This window comes from Macrobrachium rosenbergii, chromosome 59 (assembly GCF_040412425.1).
Source record: "Macrobrachium rosenbergii isolate ZJJX-2024 chromosome 59, ASM4041242v1, whole genome shotgun sequence".
Lineage (NCBI taxonomy): Eukaryota > Metazoa > Arthropoda > Malacostraca > Decapoda > Palaemonidae > Macrobrachium > Macrobrachium rosenbergii.
This window is the reverse complement of record NC_089799.1, coordinates 1,925,774-1,947,948: the sequence shown is the minus strand read 5'-3', so window position 1 is coordinate 1,947,948 and position 22,175 is coordinate 1,925,774. Positions and strand designations below refer to the sequence as shown.

Genomic DNA, 22,175 nt, shown 5'->3' with positions numbered 1-22,175 from the left:
TACTTGTATGATACTTAGCATTTAGTGATAATTGGACTAAAGGTAAATTGACGTCCCAATCAGGATCCTGTCCTATTGTATGCCTTAATGCATCTAGAGCCTTTCTGTTATTTTTCTGCTAAGCCATTACTAGTTAGATGATACGGTTGTATCATTACCTTTCTACCTTGAATGCATCACAAATTTCTTGAACTAATAAGCTATTGAACTCTGCGTCATTATCAGATATAATGAGCTGTGAGGCAGAATACCTACAAAATAACTTATCAAAGAGAGCGATTGCACACTCTTTAGCTCCTTTACTAGTTAATGGTATTAACTCTGTATATCTAGTGAGTGCGTCAATACACATTATTATATTTCTATTCCCCTTACTCGTGGTGTGAAGTTTAGTGATTAGATCTATGGCTACTCTTTCAAATGGAGCCTGCGGGATGGGATATTTTCCTAGAGGTACTTCCTTATCTGTTCTTTCCTTGTAACTGTTGCAAGTATTGCAGCTCTTCACGTAATTACTAACATCTCAGTAAATTCCTTTCCAATGAAAAGATCTCTTAACTAGTCTAACTGTCTCATCCCTTCCTGGGTGAACTCTCATGTCATCGTCATGCATTAACTCAATGACTTTATTTCTTAGGCTCTTTGGTACTATTCTTTTATGGAGCACTCCTAGTAATTGATCAAATGGGTCACATTCGTGACACATCCAAACTAGTACGTCATCTATGACGTTTACCGTTTCTATGGGGCATCCAATTCTGTTACTTAATTCTGCTCGTTCCCTTTGACTAAATTCTCTTTTATTTTCTACAAAATTGAAGATCTCCTTTAAATCTTCACCACTATTTTGTTCACTTATGAAGGTTTGTCGGGAAAGTTCTTCTGTGTCATGCATGGTTAATACATTGCTTATGAATTCGCCCTGTTCCGCTTCGTGACCTATCGTGTTTATCACCTTGTGTACTATGCCTTGACAAGGCGTCTGCCACTTTATTGGCCTTCCGTGGAACATACTTCAACTCTATGTCATAGTCTTCGGCTGTCATAAACCAACGAGCTCTACGTCCGGAAAAATTTGGATTCTTAAGCATTTCTACTGCAGCTGAATGATCAGTGAATACAGTTATCTTATTTTCGAAAAACAATGTAAGAGAGCAATTTAACATTTAGGTCAAACAACTTAGTTCTAAAAAAGAACACTTTTAATTTACAATTAAATTAACAATTGTAACTACATTAATAATGGGGACTGGCGACTAGGATGATCTGGTACAGCAGTTATAAACGTTGAAAACTTAGCGCGGACGTCCTCTCCCGTTAGTAAACTATTTCGAAACATTAGGCCCTGTAACCCATTACATAAAACATTGAAAATTTGGAATGCTGTTACAATATAAATATGTCAAATATAATAAGTAAATTTCCTAAACAATTTCTTGAAAGTTATGAAATGTTACGGAGACATCAATAGTTATATCCCCGCTGGAAACCTCAAATTTACTAATGTTCGAACTTAATTTTAGCCCATTATCGTAGATTACAAAAATTTAAGAATTTAAGACTAAATATGAGACCATTCCGATTTTATTGTAAATATGGGTTTGGTTGCAAGACTTTGGTTATGAATAACGTAACTAAAGTTAAAAGTTTTGAAGCAAATGCACCTCACTTATAGCAAACTTTACCTCAACTGTTAGCCAGTCCTTTAGGTCCATAATAAAGTGTTGACAAAGGTAGCGGTGGTGATGGAAGTTAATATTCCACCTCTTGAGTAGTGGATGGTGAAGACGGTGATGAGCATCCCAGAGAGGTTACGTCCAGAGCCACGGTCCCCAATTAACGTGAGCCAGCCATTGTCACTTGGCTGTAAAAATTTCTTTTACGGAGCAGACAGCTTTGCTTACCCTCTCTCTCAGTCCTCCGATCCCCCTCTTCAGGTCGCTCACTTCCGACAATGGTTTTTCAGCCTTGCGATAAGTGGGGAACAATCTGAACAACCTGCCAAAACTTAAATGACATGGCTCAAGAATGGCTTGTTTCTCCTAAATTGTCCCAAGAGGCAATTCGTATGTTTGCAAGTAAATGCATTTGCTTTTAACTAAGAAACAAACTATTCCCGAGCATGAGAATTAATTAAATATTTAAAAATTACCACAACCAAACTCATTAATACCAATAATTGCGCATTATATCCAAATATGATATACCTGAAGTGCTTCAAAGCGTCTATTATGGCTTAAGACTCTAGGTCTGTTACTGAGTAGTTTACTTCTGTGGGGTTTAGCTTTCTACTGTAATATGCTATAGCATTATATTTGTTATCATGTCTTTGCATTAAGCATGTTCTTATACCAGTGCGACTTGCATCTGTAGCTAAAAAGAATTCTTTACTGAATTCTGGGAAACTAAGTACGGGAGAGTATGTTAACCTTTCCTTTAGCTCATCAAATGCTTCTTGTTGCCTTGTTTTCCACACGAATGACACGTGTTCCTTTAATAACGCCATCAGCGGAGCGGATATTGTTGCAAAATTCTTTATATACTTGAGATAAAAACCATCTAATCCCAAAAATGACTTCACATCCTTCTTACATTGAGGTGTAGGATACTCTTTGATTGACTTAATCTTTAAGTCGTTTATTTCCACACCCTTTTCACTTAATGTGTGTCCCAAGTAGTCTCTTTTCCTTCTAAGGAAATTATACTTCTTTAACTTCAATTTAAGATTCGTCTTCCTCAGTCTCTTTAGTACTTCTCTCACCAGTTTTATGTGTCCTTCAATTGTATCTGTTGCTATTATCAAATCATCTATATAGCAATGTACATACTTGCCTAATAAATCACCTAAAATCTAATCCACTAATCTCACAAAGGTTACGGGGCTTGACTTCAGACCAAAAGGCATTCTCACATATTGATATCTACCGTTGCTTTTACTAAAGGCAGTTAATGGTTTACTTTCCTTGTCTAAAGGAATTTGTAAAAATCCTTGCAACAAATCTATTGTGGTAAAGTATTTCTTGGATCCGATAGTTGTAATAAGATCTCTCATAGACGGCATTGGATAAGGATCATTTTCAGTTATCTTGTTTAACCTCCTGAAGTCTACCACTACTCTGTAGGTTTTATCCTTTTTGGAACTAGCAAAAGTGGGAGCAACCATGGAGATTTTGATGATTCTATTATTCCTTGCCTATCCATTTTTTGTACTTCTCTTTCAACGATCTCCTTCTGGGAATGGGCTACTCTATAGGCTGGTGTGTGGATTGGCTTTGTGTTTGGTGGAATGTCTATTCTATGTGTTATTTCACCTGTATTACCCCATGTATCACTGTCCATAGCGACTATGTCTTGGTATTCACTTAGCAAATCTGTGAGTTTCTCTCTAGCACAATCTTCCTTAATATCTTTCAAGTGAGACCCTATCTTAGCTCTTCTCAGTTTTATATCCTGGGCTGAATTTTCATTTTCTTTACTGGATGGGAATGGTGTATACTTCTGCTAAACCTAATTTTGTGCCCTGTGTTAGCCTAACCTTTCCTCCTCTGTTACTTATAACCTGCAAAGCTATTTTACCCTACCTAACTTCATGTAGACTAGAGGAGTAATGTACCCCATTTACTTGTGAGCTTTCAGTAAGTGTGAGAATCTCCTTCCCTTCAAAAATTGGATTTACTGTATATTCTATCCACGTGCTCTCTCCAGGTTTAAGTCTTAACCCCCTTTCTAATTCCAAGTAAGTTTCTTGATTGGATTCTAAGTGAGTATTTATATCTGTTGAGAGCTCGTGCTGTATTCTGAATATCTTCCCTCTGTTGTGTCCTTCTTTAGAATACTTCTCAATGAAGAGTGTTCTCGAGTCGGGGATCTTCCTGTTAATTTACATAGAGGTATTCTAGAAATTTCAATACCCCTTTTAACCACTAATTGCTCTCTAGGTGCATTAATGCTGATCCATTCTCTAGCCATAGTTGGATAACCAATTACAGCAAATGTGCAAGCCCTAACTGTATATCTCTTACTACTATAACCTTCTCTTTTAGTGAAATTCTTCCTAGAGTAAAAGGAAAATCTATTTGTCCTATTATTTTGATATGATTACTCTGAACATTTGTGATTCTACAGTTTACCGCTGGGTTCAAACTTAAGTGAGAAAAATACATCTGATATACCTTTTCTGACATTATATTCTTAGGCCTTCCTGTATCAAAGAATGTGGCAATAGGTTTCTCTAAACCAACATGTGCGGGAAATGCTGGTCTATAATTATTCATTCCCTATATTAACTTTGCTAACCTGTTTTGTTTGGCTTAGGTTTGGCAATCCGGTCCTTCCCTTTATTATGAAGGGAAAACCATAATACCACTGGAGTGAAAATTTACCATTGTGTCATCTGATATACTTGCAGTTTGGTTAGTATCTTGATACCTATTTGGGTTTGAATCCCTATTCCTTCTAGCTTGTGGAGACTGACTATGGTCTCTACCTCTGCCTCTTGACTGAGATCTATATCTAGGCGCTGAAGCAGGTCTATTTCTGCAATCTCGAGCACTATGCCCCGCTCTCTTGTGGAAAGGGCAGTAAGCTATCCCTCGGCAGTCACTGGCATAATGTCCCTTCTTCTGACAGTTATAACATGTGACTGTTGAAAATCCCCCTTGAAAAGTATTACCTGACATCCTAATTCTGATTCTATCTGGTTTCCTAGATCTATTTTGTCCCCCTTCATCTTGTCCTTTGGTGACTAAAGGTCTGTATATGGGGTTCCCTTCGTGATTTCTACCTAAGGTTCTTGCTACTTCCTCTTTGATGTCAGCTACGTCATCTGATGTCTCCCGTTTACGGTTCATCTTTGCACTGACGGGTGTTGGTGAAGTTTCCAACAGCAATGCTAAGTACATCAATTTCTTACAATTTTCAAGTGACATTACCTCTTTACCTCCTTCGGTTCTTGTCCATTGTTTGTTTGGAAATACCTGACCCCACTCTTCAAAGTCGTTATATAACTGTGAACTACTTTTCTTACCTTTGTTTATTTTCCAATCATGAAGTATCTTTGCGAGACCGATAACAGGATCTGTTTCGCCTACTGGGGAATATACTTTCCTATAGAACTGTTTCAGTTCTTCCCAATTCTTAAGTTTTTGCTATGTCTCGGAATGGACATGTCGTTCTAAGTCTCCCCCTGCTTCCAGATCAAGAAAACTCTTCGTTTCACTGAGTTTTACGCTATCTGTCCCTGTTATATTACTCAGGTGTGAGCCTTCCTGCTCTATCCAATTTTCTAAGTTACAGGCACCCTGACCTTTCCTTCCACAAAGTTTGGTTACTTGCATGTCTTTTATGTGTACCTACAGCTGCTGGGACTGAGCTAGTTGGCTGTGTTCCCCTTCTCCTTCTCGTCATTTATTCATTAATGACAAACACTTTAAGCACTGAGTGTAACGGTACAGGGTTTAAGTTATGGCAGTAATAACAAAAAAATAATAATAAAGTCAACCCATTCTTAAAATCACAAAAAAAATTCACAAAAAGATCATAAACACTTCCATCTTACTTAAAGTAAGATTTCCCAAAAAATTCTAAATTACTGGTTGGCGGTGTTAAACAAAAAAAAAAAAAAAAATTAACTTCTAATTACCCTTGACAGTGCTAGTAGAACAAATAACAAATAAAATTATCACTCGCTTCAAAAGAAATAAAGAGAAAAAAATAATCTTCAGAAAAAAAAAACACTTATGATTCTGAACACCTTCAAGCGAACCACAAAAAACAAGTTATGAGATTACGCGATCAAAAAAATATATAACTTTCAGCTAATGAATGTTAAATAAGAAATTAAATGCTTAAAATGATCGTAGAATGACACAAATAAAATACAGAAATTATGGGTTAGTCATGCCAAATGTTGGATAAAGTTTAGTAAAAATGATCGGTACATGCTTAGTTAAAGTAAGAGGAAAAAAAAGACTCTTGTTGCCAAGTCTATTCAATTTACGTATGAGTTTTGTGTTTCAAATGGATATCAATACAAGTGTTCTTAGTCAACTTAATTTTGAGTTTCTTACTCAAAGAAAAAAAATTTCTACGTGTGTGTGTGTGTGACTGTAAGGACATTCTTACTGTAAATATCGTGTTTTTTCTCTCGACTTCCTATGAGACCTCTTGGCAGCTTGATTTTGTTCGTCATACACTTTCGTCCAGGGGGTGAGGTTGTTTGTTTGTCTTCTTCATGTTTTTCTTCAGCGTCCTTCCATCATTGCACCTTAGCTAGGGATCTTGCTCTCACTCGACCACTAGCAGCCAGAGGAAGGAAGAAAGGAATCTCTCTTTCAGCGGCATAGTCCTCTGCTTTCTTGTAGCGCTGTGTGTGTTTGCGTGTGGAGTGATATATTTTCTTCTTTGCAGAGCAGCGTATGTTCTTGTCTTTGGTGTTTTCCTTCAATCACTTTGTTTATTTCACTTTCATTGTTTATCTCACTTCGCTGTTTCACCCACTGTTCGTTATCACTTAGCTGTACACCAGCTGTTGTTATCCCACTTAGCTGCTACCAGCTATTCCTATCCCACCACTGTCTAACCAGCTATTGTCGTGCCACGTTTCTTTCCTCTTTATAAGGGCATGACATCTAGAGTAACATGTCCGGGGTAGGGTATGTGGTAATTATTGTAAGTAGGAACAAGTGATTCTTTAAAACAGTTACTAAATTCCAAATACTTAAGGTTTAGGGGGAAAATGATTAATTGTTCCCGTTTCTTCTTTATTCCCACTTTATTCTTACAGTTTCCACCTATAGTTTCTACTGGTTCGAGATTTTGAATGTTGGATCGAGAGACTTATCGAACTTGATTAAGGGGACTAATGTTCTGAGAGTCAATTGCCACTACACACTTGTTCTCCTTCTGTCTTTGGTTTCTTTTCTGCTTCCCCTCACTTTGGAACTCTCTCTCCTTTGCTCTGCCTGCCACTCCGTTCAACTCTGTCTTCCCTCTCCTTATATCTGCTATTTCCTCTTGTGTCAACCATGACATCATATTCTGGGCCGGTACTGTGTTCTGAGGCACCTCCTCCATTTGCTTCATTCCAACTCTTGGAGGTGTGTTTTAAGGAATTCCTGTTGGTTATTGGGTATTTTACTCCTTGTAGGACGTCCTTAGGTCTCTGGCATTGATGGCATTTGATTAGCCAAAACAACTAGGCCTGACCTGTGGGAGTGGCTTATTTCCTTGGGCTCTCCTTTGAAGGCAAAGGGGGTGAGGGGTATCTTCCCACATTATGCTTCCCAGCTGTCCCCTTGGAGGAATCCTCGGTTTCGGCCAGATGCGACTTCTCTTAGCACCTCATTAGTACTTGTGTGTTCTTGAAGTTGTGGTTGGCGACTTGTTTAGACAGACGGGCAGATTTATGATTTTATGGTCCTTTTCTACTGACCCAAATGGAAACAGGATATTTCCATTTCGAAAAAATACATTTTCTCTGCTCTCTTGATACATATCTATCTATCTATCTATCTATCTATATATATATATATATATATATATATATATATATATATATATATATATATATATATATATATATATATATATATATATATGCTTATATGTCACTAAGTAGCACATGACAATATATTTGGCCAAGGCCACAGGAAAAAAATAAAGGGGAGTACCAAGAGCTTTCGTGTTCTTCCAACACAATTTCGAGGTACAGTGTGTCGAAAATGTGTTGAAAGAACACGAAAGCACTTGGTACTCCTTCTTTTATTTTTTCCTGTGGCCTTGGCCAAATATATATATATATATATATATATATATATATATATATATATATATATATATATATATATATATATATATATATATATATATAAGCCCTTCTCGGTCCTTGTGAGATTTTCCCGAGTCCTGATGCAGTCGCAGGACACCATACAGGACCGGTCAATGGTCATCTTCTCTCAGACCTAAAGGAAATCTTCCTCCCCCCAGAAACCCCCAAAAGTTCGTTGGGATATAGAGTCACCTTACCTGGCATCAATTGGCTGATAGGCCTAAGGAGAAGTGCAGGAGCCAATCGTGTCCAGGAGAAGAAATCGGGGACTGTGAAGTATTACAGGGCGTGAGGAAGATGCCCAAAAAGGCATCCTTTTGAGAGGCAGAGTGGTTTTGTTGAAGTTAGGGGAAAGACGTACCTCCCCTCACTGCCTCGGTCGGTTTCCCCTCAGCCTCTGTCTCATGTTTACTGTAAATTTTAGTTTGCTTAGATGCGAGGGCCCTTATGTGAGTTTTAGATAATACAGATCATTGTTAAATTTATCCCATGTCTTATGTGTCTTATTTAAGCATGACCCACAGTACTGCAGCCGGACCAGTGTAAGTAGACCCCATGAGAGGTTGGGGTCATATATATATATATATATATATATATATATATATATATATATATATATATATATATATATATATATATATATATATATATATATATATATATATATATATATATATATATATATATATATATATATAATATATATATATATAATATAATGATATTTAATATAATATGTACATTTTCTGTAAAATTTTTGATATATTCTCTCTTGTATTTGTCATGTGTTGTGTGTAGATATCAGGACTCAGATCTAAAATGGTTAGTTGACTGGTGATAAGATGCATTTTCCTGTTACTGTTAAGCTCTTATGTTCGCACAACTGAATGTTTGTTCAGGTGTCAAGTGGGTGACCACGGTGTGTCTCTTTATGCGAGAGATCCTAAACCACATAAGTTGTCAACTAAAAGGGAGATGAGATGACAAGTTAGATAACCATGACTGGTCTAAAAGTTTGTTGTTTGCACAAGTGTTAAGACAGGAAATCCTCTATTAACTAAAGAGATGTGGGATGACAGATTAAGATAAGCTGCCTGGTCCAGAGGCCTTTTCTGTTTGCATAGGTGTGAGTACAGGAAATCCCCTCTCCATTTAAAAGGACGTATGCTGAAAGGCCCAGATAGCTCTCTGAGTCAGAGAATAATTCCCTGAATATTCTCCTCCTCCAGAGGAAGAAACTCTGTTTATTCCTGTTTTTTCCCAGGGAAGACTCCCAGAGTGACCCATCTCCAAAAATGCCTAACTGGCAACACAGGTTTATTCTTATAGTAGATTTTTGGGAAACTGATCAGTCCAGACAGAGACTCTGTAGAGTTTGGTTGGTCTCTCTCTCTCTTTCTTATCCCCTCTTCCTTCAGAAGAGAGTAAAATTTGTGGTTACACTCCAAACATATACATTAAAATGTGAGTTTTTGGAAACTGTTTTGTAAAAGTGTTCAGAAACTTGTATAAGGTAAAGTGGTTTTTACTTATTTTTACCATGGTAAAATAAGAGTGTCAGATAGATTTTGACTCAGTGAAATTACTGTTGATAAATCTTTTGTGAATTTTTTGTATGTTCTTGTTTTTGCATTTTTGTGTGTTCTTGATTTTGCATTTTTGTGTGTTCTTGTGTTTGCAATTTCATAGTGTTACCCAAACTTTTGTGTTGGTGATTTAACATTTATTTACTTAACATTTCACATGCTTTGATACTTTAACATTGCATACTTGATATGATTTTCATTTGTTAAGATTTCTTTTTCAGATCTTGAGTAAATCTTAATAGTTTGAATTTTGCTTGGGTAACGTAATATCTTGATAAAGTTTTGTGAATTAATCTTGTTTAAGAATTAATTAAATCTCGTGTTTTTTTCAAGTAAGGGTAAATTTTTTCAGACTGTGAGTTCTAATTATAACTTTTGAAGTTAGAAATAAATTTTGTATTTAAAGTTTTACAAACACAGTGTTTCATTTTTGACCACCAGTGAATAGGGTTATTTGTGTATGCACAAGGTAAGTGATAGACATGTTTTGTTCTCCTTTAAAATAACTAAAGTGAATTAAGACCAGGGAAACAATTATAGTTGTTTGATAGAGTGATGCCCTTTTTATCTAGTATATCTCAGTACCTCACACATAACTTGATAAACCTAGTTTGATATTTCAAGAGATAAGCAAGTCATAAAGGCATCACTGTTACTTTTAGAGTGTTCAGTCACAACTTTATTGTTATGAGGGTTCAGGTATCTGGCTGAAGTGAGGTAAAATTTTGGATTTTGTAACTAGATCTTTTGTAACTAGGTACTTGGTCACTTTTGACAATATATATATATATATATATATATATATATATATATATATATATATATATATATATATATATATATATATATATATATATATACATATATATATATATATATATATATATATATATATATATATATATATATATATATGTATCACACTTTGTAGGCACTATACTTGGCAGGAGAAGGGTGCAGGAACACATACAAATCCAGTACTTACATTTATTGTCGACGCGTTTCTTGACCCGTAGTCACATGATCAGGACATCTAAATTTAAGATGTAAAAAGGGGCATTCAGCATACATAGTTAAAAGTAAACATACACAAAACATAAGAAAACTTAAAATGGAAAATCAGTTAAACTTAGACAATCATACTTAAATACATTTACACATTATAAAACCCAATAAAAGAGAAATTAAAATGAACTTAATAAAAAGGAATTTAAAAATAAACTTAAAAGAGAGAGCAGAAGTCGCACCTCTCAGGGTGTAAAAGGAAAACACACTAAAAGAAAACAGCATAAAAACAGGAGGAGGCGGACAAATATGAACAAACAGTCGAATCATGCTATGAACAGGGGAACAGCCAGTGATTGGCAATTTAACACTGGTACAATTCTTTTGATATTCAGACTTTCCAAGAGAAAGAGTATGATGCTGATAGATTTTTAAACCTAGCCAACAACTTTCACAATAATATTAATTTTACTATTGAAAAGGAACAAGATTGTAAGTTGGCTTTCCTTGATGTTTTAGTTACTAAAGATAGTGATAATTTTGATATGACTATTTTTAGGAAAAGTACATTCACCGGGCTCGGCTCCAATTTCTATAGTTCTTGTTTTATAGATTTTACAATTAACTCTGTTCATACCTTAGTACATCGGGCTCAATCTCTAACTTCTAATTTGCTTTCTTTTCATTCTGAAATTCTCTTCCTTAAGCAGTACTTTCATAACAACTGTTTCCTTGCCCATCTAGTACTTAAGGTTATCAAGAAAGTTCTCGATAAAAAACTTGCACCCTTAATGCCCAAATGTAATGTACCTAAAATTACTATGTATGCAAGCCTCTGTTTTTTACCTAACAATCAAAGTTTTGTTATGCAGTTTGCTAAAATTATTCAAAAACATATTGGTGCTCTTAACATTAAATTAATACCAAAAAAATCCTACAACTATTGGTTTTTTGTTTCCATTCAAGGATCGGCTCTGTCCCTTGATGACATCGGGCGTCGTACATAAGTACAAGTGCCCCGGATGTAGTTCGAGGAATTACATTGGTTCGGCTCAGCGTCTCCTCAAGGTCAAGGCCGATTCTCACATGGGCGTGAGTTATCGTATGGATTGTAGATTGTTAAATCCCGAACTTTCAAATATAAGATCCCACGCTAGAGGTTGCAGGACATCAATAAAATATGACAACTTCAGAATAATTGGCCAAGCTAAGGAACCTGGAGAACTGCTTCTCTTGGAAAGCCTGAATATCAAAAGAATTGTACCAACGTTAAATTTCCAATCAACGGCTGTTCCCCTGTTCATAGCATGATTCGATTGTTTGTTCATATTTGTCCGCCCCCTCCTTCTGTTTTTATGCTGTTTTCTTTTAGTGTGTTTTCCACTTTCACCCTGAGAGGTGTGCCTTCTGCTCTCCCTTTAAAGTTTATTTTTAAATTCCTTTTTATTAAGTTCAATTTTTTATTAAGTTCATTTTAATTTTTCTTTTATTGGGTTTTTTAATGTGTAAATGTATTTAAATGTGATGTTTAAGTTTAACTGACTTTCCATTTTAAGTTTTCTTATGTTTTGTGTATGTTTACTTTTAACTATGTATGTTGAATGCACCTTTTTATCTGTGTGTGTTCCTGCCCTTCTCCTGCCTACTAAAATATATACATATATATATATATATATATATATATATATATATATATATATATATATATATATATATATATATATATATATATATATATATATATATATATATATATATATATATATATATATATATATATATATATATATATATATATATATATATATATATATATATATATATATATATATATATATATATATATATATATTTATATATATGTATGTATATATATATATATATATATTTGTGTGTGTGTATATATATATATATATATATATATATATATATATATATATATATATATATATATATATATATATATATAGTATATATATACAATATATATATCTATATATATATATATATATATATATATATATATATATATATATATATATATATATATATATATATATATATATATATATGTTAACTTACCAAAAACTCTGGAAAAACTCTGAATGACATTCAATAAACTATCTCTATCTCTCTCTCTCTCTCTCTCTCTCTCTCCTGCTTTCTCCTCCCTAACAACCCCCCTCCTCTCTCTTCTTTTCCTTTCATTCTCTTTCTCACTCTCTCCCAACAAATCCATTCACTATTATAGAAGCCAACAACCTAAGACCGTGTATTCATGATCAAGTTTACCTGTCATGTCTTCTGTCAGTTAATCGAAACTGCTGTTAAAACTTATGTGTAGACAACAGTTTGTGGGCAGATACAATCCACTCACCAGAACGGATGAACTGATGGTATTACCTAAATATCTTCTGACTGACTGATAGGTAGCTGCAGGCATGGATGGTTAGTGCCAATTTCATGACAGTTTGCCTCTGTATTTCATCTGGGAAGCATCTCACATGCTCTGATCAGAATATGAATAAATTATGTATACAGTGGGCTTATTCATTTTACTGTTGGACCCTTCGGTGCTATTTGTAGGCCGTTTTTAATTCCAAACCATACAATAAAAATCTAAAAAAATATTTCCATGTGATACATACAATTTGGTATAGGCCTAGGCCAATGATGTCTTTTTATGATATGTGTTACTGTAATTAAAGTAAACTTCATTGTCCAATTAATAAAAAACTGAACCAACCCTCATTCATTAATATTGTATGAGAACAGACATCTTTTTTTAATAAGAAATATTTAGTCTATACTCCTTTCCTATTATTAAGTGAACTGCTGCAAGAGTTAGCCTTCCACCTCCTCATCATATTAAGAAAAAAAGTGGCAAAATACTTTCCTATACAGCTAACTTCAACTCATGCTACGTATTTTTCATATTGGTTTTAGGAATGTTTTTAACTTAACAGATTAACGTAGAATTGTATAAAAAGTTACATGTATGGCAGCTATAAACTTGGTCAATTCGTGAAATAACGTAATCAAGAATCTAACAAAATCTTTCCCTTCTTGGAGGAATGTTAGGTTTATTCTTTTGAATAAATACATGTCGATAAAAGATAGAAATGAATATATATCATTCTAATACATAACCATAAACAATAGCTTTATTTTCCTAAATGATGGGAATACTATTCCTTACTGTGTATGATTACATCAGCAAAAGGTATGAATTGTTGTGTAGCTGTGAGCACTTCGAGTTTCTCAAAGTGCAGTAGCTAACATTTCTTAATTCAATACCTATTTGCATCTAATACATTTACCCTCCAAGTGCCTTTCGGAAATCAGAAAGGAGGGCACTTTGCTATCTGTGTAGACACCTCGAGATTATGTATGTAATCAACAGATAGGTTTGCTTAAAGCAAATGAGTGTTACAGACTAAACACACACAAACAAACCCACTCCAACATCTTCTAAAAACATAACAGACACCTCACACGTCTTGACTGTTGACCTAACCACGCAACAACTCCTCGCTGCTGGGAGAAGGGCGCTGGTGACTAGTACAATACATGTACATATGCTACCGGGGTCTAAGCGATGACAGGCAGGGCAGCCGATCGAGACTACAGTCTACCCCAAAGTCAAATCAAAGTCCTTCAAAAGAATGCATCGTGCTTACCCCATACAAATGGGAAAACAAGCATGTTAAAAAGAAGTGCCTTTCGGAAAAGATTTCCAAATATAATGATCTACATTCCTATAAAGTTTTAATCTAGAATTTCCAGTCATTATCTTCCAGGCAATCAGTACCAAGCAACATGAAAAGAAACTTATCTTCCATATGCAGTGAAGTTTTTTGCCAATTCGCACCATAATTAATTCTAACCACTGGAGTGTCCAAGGTGTGTTAAACCACTACTACGCATGCACAGACTCGGCTTCGCTTACTATGGAAAGAAATTATCGATTTATGTTTTCAGTGTAGATTTCACCGAGGTAATAAACAATTATATTAATTATTATCATAAATTATGATAAAAATTCACGTAAAGTCTGATAAAAATTAATGTTACAGGGAATTTATTGTTGTAGGTAACCATACTTCTGGCAGCACCAGAAGAAAAGGTGAAGTATCTGTCAGGTGAAAAACGAGAATAAACCCAGAAAACTGAAGGAAAAGTGACATAAAAATGAAAATTCCATTTGTTTTGTCTGTGTTTGTATGTCCGTCGCGGGGTAGGGGTTTGATTTTCAGTTAAAAACCTTTCTGGGGTAACATAGGCTGTGTGCAAAATTTTGTCTCGGTTTGTCAAGCGGTTTGAATTTCTACAAAAGCTAAACAAATATAGAAACATTCACTTTCATATACATATATATATATGACTATTTATCACATCATGATTCATATACAGAAAGCTACAAATATATTCACTCTACCTCGGATAGTAATATATTTTTCATATATATAGTTGATAATAAGTCCACCGTCCGTGGGATCGAACCAGCGACGGATATATCAGGATATGACACATATATATATATATATATATATATATATATATATATATATATGAAAATCCGAGGTAGAGGATATTAAAAACGTTTTTATAAGTTATATATATATATATATATATATATATATATATATATATATATATATATATATATATATATATATATATATAAGTGAAGCCCCGTATTCGTGGGGATGGGTACCACACCCCTACGAGTAGCTAGAATCATGCAAATACTTAAAACCCCTCTAAAAACACTTAGAACTGCCCATTTAGATAGTTAAACACAAGAAAAACCCTGTAAAAAATGCTTATACCTGAGTATTTTAATAGTTTTATCACAAAAAGTGCATTTATTCATGAAAATTATATAAAAATACAGTAATTATTGAATATTTCTCAGTGACAAATACCGCAAATGGGCGAATTTTTTGCGAATAGTGACTAGATATGTTCCACAGAGAAACCAGCGAATGCGTGAGACCGCGAATCATGAGAACGTGAATACAGGGGTTTAATTATATATATATATATATATATATATATATATATATATATATATATATATATATATATATATATATATATATATATATATGTATGTATGTTACCCAGTCGAGAGGAGATCTCATTGCTTACCTACTTCTACAAAATCAAGAAGATCCATCTATTGGTAGCTTGATAGTGACCGCAACAAAAGGCTACTGGTAGGGAATATTTGTAGCTACTCTCTCTCTCTCTCTCTCTCTCTCTCTCTCTCTCTCTCTCTCTCTCTCTCTCTCTCTCTCTCTCTCTCTCAGGTCTACAGCGAAACAAGCTTTACCCAAAATAGTTTATTTGACAAAATCTAACATAACTAGATTGCAAACAAATAAGAGATGAAATAAAATGAAATACTATTGTTCCCCAAAAGATCAATCATATTACAGTCTATCATATTTAACTTATTATTGTCTTTACATTGTTAACTCACAATAGGTCAAAATAAGTCAAAGTCCAGAACATTCCCAATGAGTACATCTTTAACCTCTTACTCAGTGGAACATCTGAAGAAGTCAAATAAATCCCTTATTAAACAAAATGCATAAAAATAAAGATATGGGAATTCCTCCCATGTTACTTACAAAGTACACACAATATAATAAATGCTTGACACAAGAGACAATATATAAATGAAAAAAGCAATCTACAGTTTGGGAAATCAAACATGGTTCCTACCACAGCAATGCTCACAGTCTTAATCGATGGGACTCAAACCACAGAGTCTTCACTGAAGACTTTTAATAATGTTCAGTGTTGGTCTTCGAATGGTCATTTCTGAGTCCAGTCCCGTGTCAGCCGGTGAAAGCTCAGGTACGGACTCTACTTCCGCGTGGAGCCGTCACCACCTCCATCGATCTTTCAGACGCTTACTATCACGTCCCGGTTGCGGAACTTCTCTCAGTTCCTCGGTTTCAGACTCGGGAATCAAGCCTACTCGTTCAAGGTCATGCCCTTCGGCCTAAACATTGCGCCCAGAGTATTCACCAAGCTGGCGGACACGGTAGTTCAACAACTCCGGTCCCGAGGGATATCCCTAGCAGCGTACCTGGACGATTGGATAATTTGGGCACCAACAGTTCTGGAGTGTCAGAAGGCTACGACCATAGTCATCAACTTCCTAGAATCGTTAGGTTTTCAACTGAACAGACAAAAGTCTCACCTGACTCCGGAGTCCCGGTTTCAGTGGCTGGGCCTACAGTGGGATTTGTCTGCTCACACGTTATCCCTCCCACCTCCCAAGAGGAAGGAGATAGCATCTCTCACCAGAAAATTTCTCAAAAATCAATCGGCATCCCATGATCCCAAGAAAAGGGTCCTTGGGTCCCTTCAATTTGCCTCAGTGACAGACCTGCTCTTAAAAGCGAAACTCAAAGACATAAACAGAGTGTGGCGGAGTCGAGCCAAAAAATCCCTTTTTTCTCATAACTAATCCCTTCACACCCTGGACTCTGCCCAAAAGAAATGCACAAACACACGCCTACACCGGAACCTGGACATTTCCAGAGAACGCAATCACGAAGTAATGTGGTGAGTTCCCACATCTTGAGAATACCTAACGTCACAGTTTTACTTAATTAGGAAGTTGGTCAGATAACAGCTAAACATCCTCTCTAGGTTTTTCTGAGTGTTTTTCACCGCATTTATTAATTAAACATCTACTGTGTAGTGTAATATATATATATATATGTGTGTGTGTGTATGTGTGTTACAGGGAGTGAAGCCATTATAAAATTTTAATAAGGGACATGTAGTTGTAAGACTAAGAGTCTGTTCAGTAAAGAAAAAGAGAAAGTAAGTAAAGACTAATCAGAAATGTTTAATGAGAAACGATAAAAAAACCTTAATAACCAATCCGCAGCAGGTGGCAACAAGCGAACTCAGCAGTTTAACAGACAGTTCCATTGCAGATGACAACTAGCTAACCCATAGAAAAAATAGCAAAGGGGAGTGGTGATGGTAAAAAAACAATGAATATTGAATGCAGTAGGAATGTTAAACAGTAAGGTAGTTTGGACGTCACTTTAACTATGACACGATTATGAAGTCATAATATGTTTGCCCCAAAAACTCTATAAAAGGAGGGGGGGAGAGAGAGAAGCAAGAAGAGTAGCAAGATGAAAGAGATTGGGCGTGGAAGGTGTTATCCTCAGTGCATGTCAAGTGACTCTGTGTGATGACGAGACTTAGAAATTTTTCATACTCGCCCCCAGTGCGTGTGAAATTAAATTTTGTTCTCATGGCCAATTTTTAGACTTAGTTAATTTTGGTCTTGAACGCCAGCTAAACTCCAGAAAAACAGCTCATTCATAGTTGGTGGAGTACATAAATAAAGGTACAATAAAGGACAAAAACTACCAACAGTAGTGACTACCCCTGAAGAATATCAGTTTTCAAGTGTGAAGAAACTAACTTAGCTCCTACCTAATGTGGAACCCAATGACCAAGGCTGGCTACCTACCTTAGATATTTCTCTACCTATAAAAGAGGAATAAATATTTGTTGGCAAGCAGCATGAGATACACGGATGACAGTACAAGTGAATAAAGTGGCACTAAAGATAGAAAAAGAAAAACATTAGCGTGAGAATGTAGGTAATAGACCGAACAAGATTGCCTAGTGAACTCTACAACAAAAAATCATCGACAAAACATTTTCATCGTATCTCAGCCCTGTTTTCAGAGAGTTTCTAAACACCATTCCAAATTCATCTGATTTGAACACACCACAGAATACAAAGAGAGAGAGAGAAAAAAAAATTACACTGTCACAAGGATTAAAAGAGGGAAAAAAATAAAAAAGAAATTTACTCGAATCATCAAGAAAAATAGAGAAGAGTTAAAAGTATAAGATAACCAGTGAAGTTAAGAAATCAGTGACTATGAAGAGACCAACAGGACGAAGCAAAGAAGAAAGAAATCTTTGCAGCTGACTGCGTTTACAATTCGATACAACACCATGTACGAAAAAAAAGATATCCACACACACGAGTAGGGTTGCCACCTTGAGCTCAGCAAAATACAGAACATAGTTGTATAACGAGGAAAAGTTACGGCGAGCGAAGCAAGCCCTTTCAGCTGGGGCATTCTGAGGCTACGTGCAGCTAAACTACAATAGCCACTGAAAGGTAACATCATACAAATTTTCAGTGAATTAGGGAAATAGACTATGGATATCAGTCATTCCCAGGTTTCCTACTTTTTCCCATGAATATTTTGTGTTGCTCTTTGCTGCAGCAAGAAGCCTTTTATCCTTTGCAATGGTTGTGAGAAAGACAGCACGACTCTTTTCGAAATTTTGGGTTAAAGGGACTTCGGATTTAATGAGCTCAATGGAGAACCCATTCCTGGTGTCAGTCCACTTATTTTGCATAACTGAGAATATCCTTTCGACATAACCTGTTAAAGCTGGTACACTCAGTATGTAAGAGAAGACAGACAGCATGTTAGGGAGGTCACTGGTTTGGAAGACAGCCATCCACCTGGCAGCAATGTCTTTGGACTTCCAGTCTTCTCCCTCCTTGAGCCTTGATGCAGAGAAACTAAATGAGGCCAAAACTTTCTCGATCTCTCAACAGGTGATATAGGCTGTTATGTACATTCCGATGCTTATCGAAGGAATGAAAGCATTACTCTGTAAAATTCATTCACCTGTAGGAGAGACTGATCCAATGATAAGTTTGGCAAAGATAATACAGATGTTGGAAATTAGGTATCTTAGAATGGGCCCACAGTTATACAACTGGTTAAAAGAATGGGGAATTTAGTTTCCACCACACCTTGACCAGTCAACACGTAATAACTGTTGAAAATTGTAAAAACCTATTAAGATTAGCCTTATTACTGGGAAGCTGACTGTCAAAGGTCAAAGGTATTTGAAAAAGCTTGAGATCTTTATGAAAACAGTCTAAGCCAGAATATTCTCATAACAACAGGGAGAGAGAGAGAGAGAGAGAGAGAGAGAGAGAGAGAGAGAGAGAGAGAGAGAGAGAGAGAGAGAGAGAGAGAGAGAGACTTATCATTTTATCCAACAGGGTAATTTACAAGAACGCCCCCAAAATCAAATGAATCATGTATTTTTCAGCTATTATTTATTTTTTCTTATTTCGTTATGTATCTTATAATGCTTTCTTACCACCGCCTTCATTTCCATAGAAATGCCTCAGCAGCCTTATGTTTAATTATCACAGTAATACATTGTTATCCCTTTTGTAAAAATATTTTCAATATAATTTATTGGAGCAGTTTGATAGTTGTGTGTAAAGCGGTGAGACAGCCCTATGACCGGTCTGTGTACCATTGGCTACATGCCCACAATTTTACTTCTATTCTCTGTGGTATATAAGTGGTGTTACAATTACTATGGTCATCGACGCATGTACACATGTACATGTTTATGCATGTGCTTGCTTATACAAGTATATTCAAATGTATGCATATACAGTATGCATCGTAGGGTCGAAGCTACTATAATGATTAAAAGCTACTCGATTTCCAACAGAAACGAGAAAGAAAAATATTTGCAATAAGAAATTGACATGTTGGCCTTGTCCTGTCATTGTCTAAAACCACAAGAATCTGATATGTGGGCCTTATCTCACAATGATATTAACATTTGAAATGCAGGCTTATGACAAATTAATCCCCTAATATTGGAACTGGCTGCATAAGTCTATGCTTCATTTCAATAAATGTGGTCTAGGTGGAACCGCTTACTTAGGCCAACAACCAGTCTAAAAAAAGCAAGGTGCATATATTTAAGGCTGTGCATGATCAAAAAAAAAAAAAAAGATGCACAGACAGAATGATCCAAGATCTTCATAATGAAAATATTATATAGCTTAATATACTTTTATCAGAGATCACTGCAAACTTCACAACTCCAGGAACTCAAATCCGTGGTGTCATCATGCACGGCGCTGAACATCACTGAACGGAGTCAAATCCGTGCTGGCAATCATATGGGTTATGGGCTGTTAATTAGTGTGTCGTCATTCTCCTTTCGAGAGCTAGCCAATCACTGTTGTGCAGTGGGCAGGGATTAGCGCAAAGAGCCGCAGCTTTTACTATAATTCATTCATTATTACATTCAGGTCTTCTTCAGCTTCTGGTATATGAGTCAATTTATCACCCTCATATTTCTTATGTGATTTCACAAAAATTCCGGTGGGCATTTTCTCTTTCATTCTTACAGACATTCCTCCTTCTTAAGCCTTAACAAGAGCAGGAATCACTTCTTCACTCAACTTGCATCTCCCTGGGAATGATTCTTACCCCGCTAGCTGCTTCAAATTCAATGTCTTTGTCAGTGAAATTATAACTGTATATCACCAAGATTTAGGCTTCATCAGACACCTGTTACCTTAAATTCTGCTAGTTCAATGATAGAAAGTGAATTTTAATGTCTCAAAATAGAAAATGTAAATTACTAACTTGTACTATGGTTTTCTGTCTTCTGTATTTCTGCTGAAGGACAGTTTTAAACATCTAAACTCAAAGAATTACAGACACTTTTTTTAAACAAAAAGATACTTTACTGGTGTGTATAATCCCAAACTAATGACAGAAAACATAACGAAATCATAATTAAATAAATTAAAACAGTAGCTTATTTGAAGTTACAAACTTTCTTGAGAAACTCATTGGGTGATATGCAGCAACAGGTATACACTAAAGACATTCATTGCAAATGTACAAACCAAACACCAAAATGATTTAATAAGTGCCAGTTAAGTAAAAACATAAAAGGGATAGATGAATACTAAATAATGGGCATTGAATGTTTAAAAAATGAAAAAAGATGCACAATCAGGTCAAGAGCTGCAATACACATGTGAACTTACTGAATGCGACTAAATGAAGTGAGACCTACCAGTAGATAAAAATATCTTAAACTTAAGGTTGGGGGGGAGAGGTGGAGGAGGGAAGTAGCATCTCTAACTATTGATTACCTTGTCATAATTATCAAGCCATTTCACCTAACTTTAAATGACATCAATACATGAAAATTTACCTGATAAGTCCACATAAGGTAAGGCTTCATGTGTATGAAGTAATCTTCAAGGGAGAGACCTCTGATAGCAAAATCGCAGTGAGACATAAAAGGAGCAATTGCTTCTACTGCCTTCTCAAACCAGCACTTGTTGCCATATGGCTCTTCAATATCTGGAAAATCACATATGTAAGGCAGTGTTTAAAGAGTATAAATATGTGGTTTATAAAATCTAACACCAATTATCAACTGTATGCAACAAGTATCCAACACACTGAATTACACAGTACTATTCAATTCTTTCTATTCAGCAGTCAAATTAGCCATTCCTTCTAAATTTAATTCATAGTCTTTAAAGTGCCATGAATACGCAAAACAGAATAAGGAAGGAACTCAAAAGATTCCTGGCACAGCCCAGCATTTCAAGACATCAGTTAGAGTGTATAATTGGTCTGTTACAGTCTGCATCTGTGGTAGACCAATCCTCAGATTGCAACTAAAAAATGTAAACAAGTTCTGACTATCACATGCAAGAAAAACTTTATCAAAGGAGTCAAAAGTTGGGGCAATGGTCTGGCAGTGGACCTGGAAGGGGTTTCTGGCAAAACAGGTTGCCCTGACTCCTCCATCTGTACAAGTGATAATACACACAAATACCTCCTTGGCAGGTTGGGGAGGCCATTAGGAGGACCATCAGGTAGCAGGGAGGT

The 22,175-nt window shown here is 35.6% G+C and overlaps 1 protein-coding gene across 5 annotated transcripts in view; it reads right to left on the bottom strand.

Moving 5' to 3' along the window:
* The window catches only part of LOC136837462 (endoplasmic reticulum membrane-associated RNA degradation protein-like), a 334,200-nt gene that overhangs the window by 155,269 nt on the left and 156,756 nt on the right, over nucleotides 1-22,175 (bottom strand). For 4 of the 5 annotated variants that reach the window (XM_067102242.1, XM_067102244.1, XM_067102243.1 and 1 more), the window contains exon 3: nucleotides 21,487-21,638. In XM_067102242.1, coding sequence (XP_066958343.1) covers nucleotides 21,487-21,638 — 152 coding nt within the window. Of the gene's footprint in view, nucleotides 1-1,685; nucleotides 1,829-21,486; nucleotides 21,639-22,175 lie in introns of those variants that run through there. The other variant, XM_067102246.1, reaches the window with a different exon arrangement.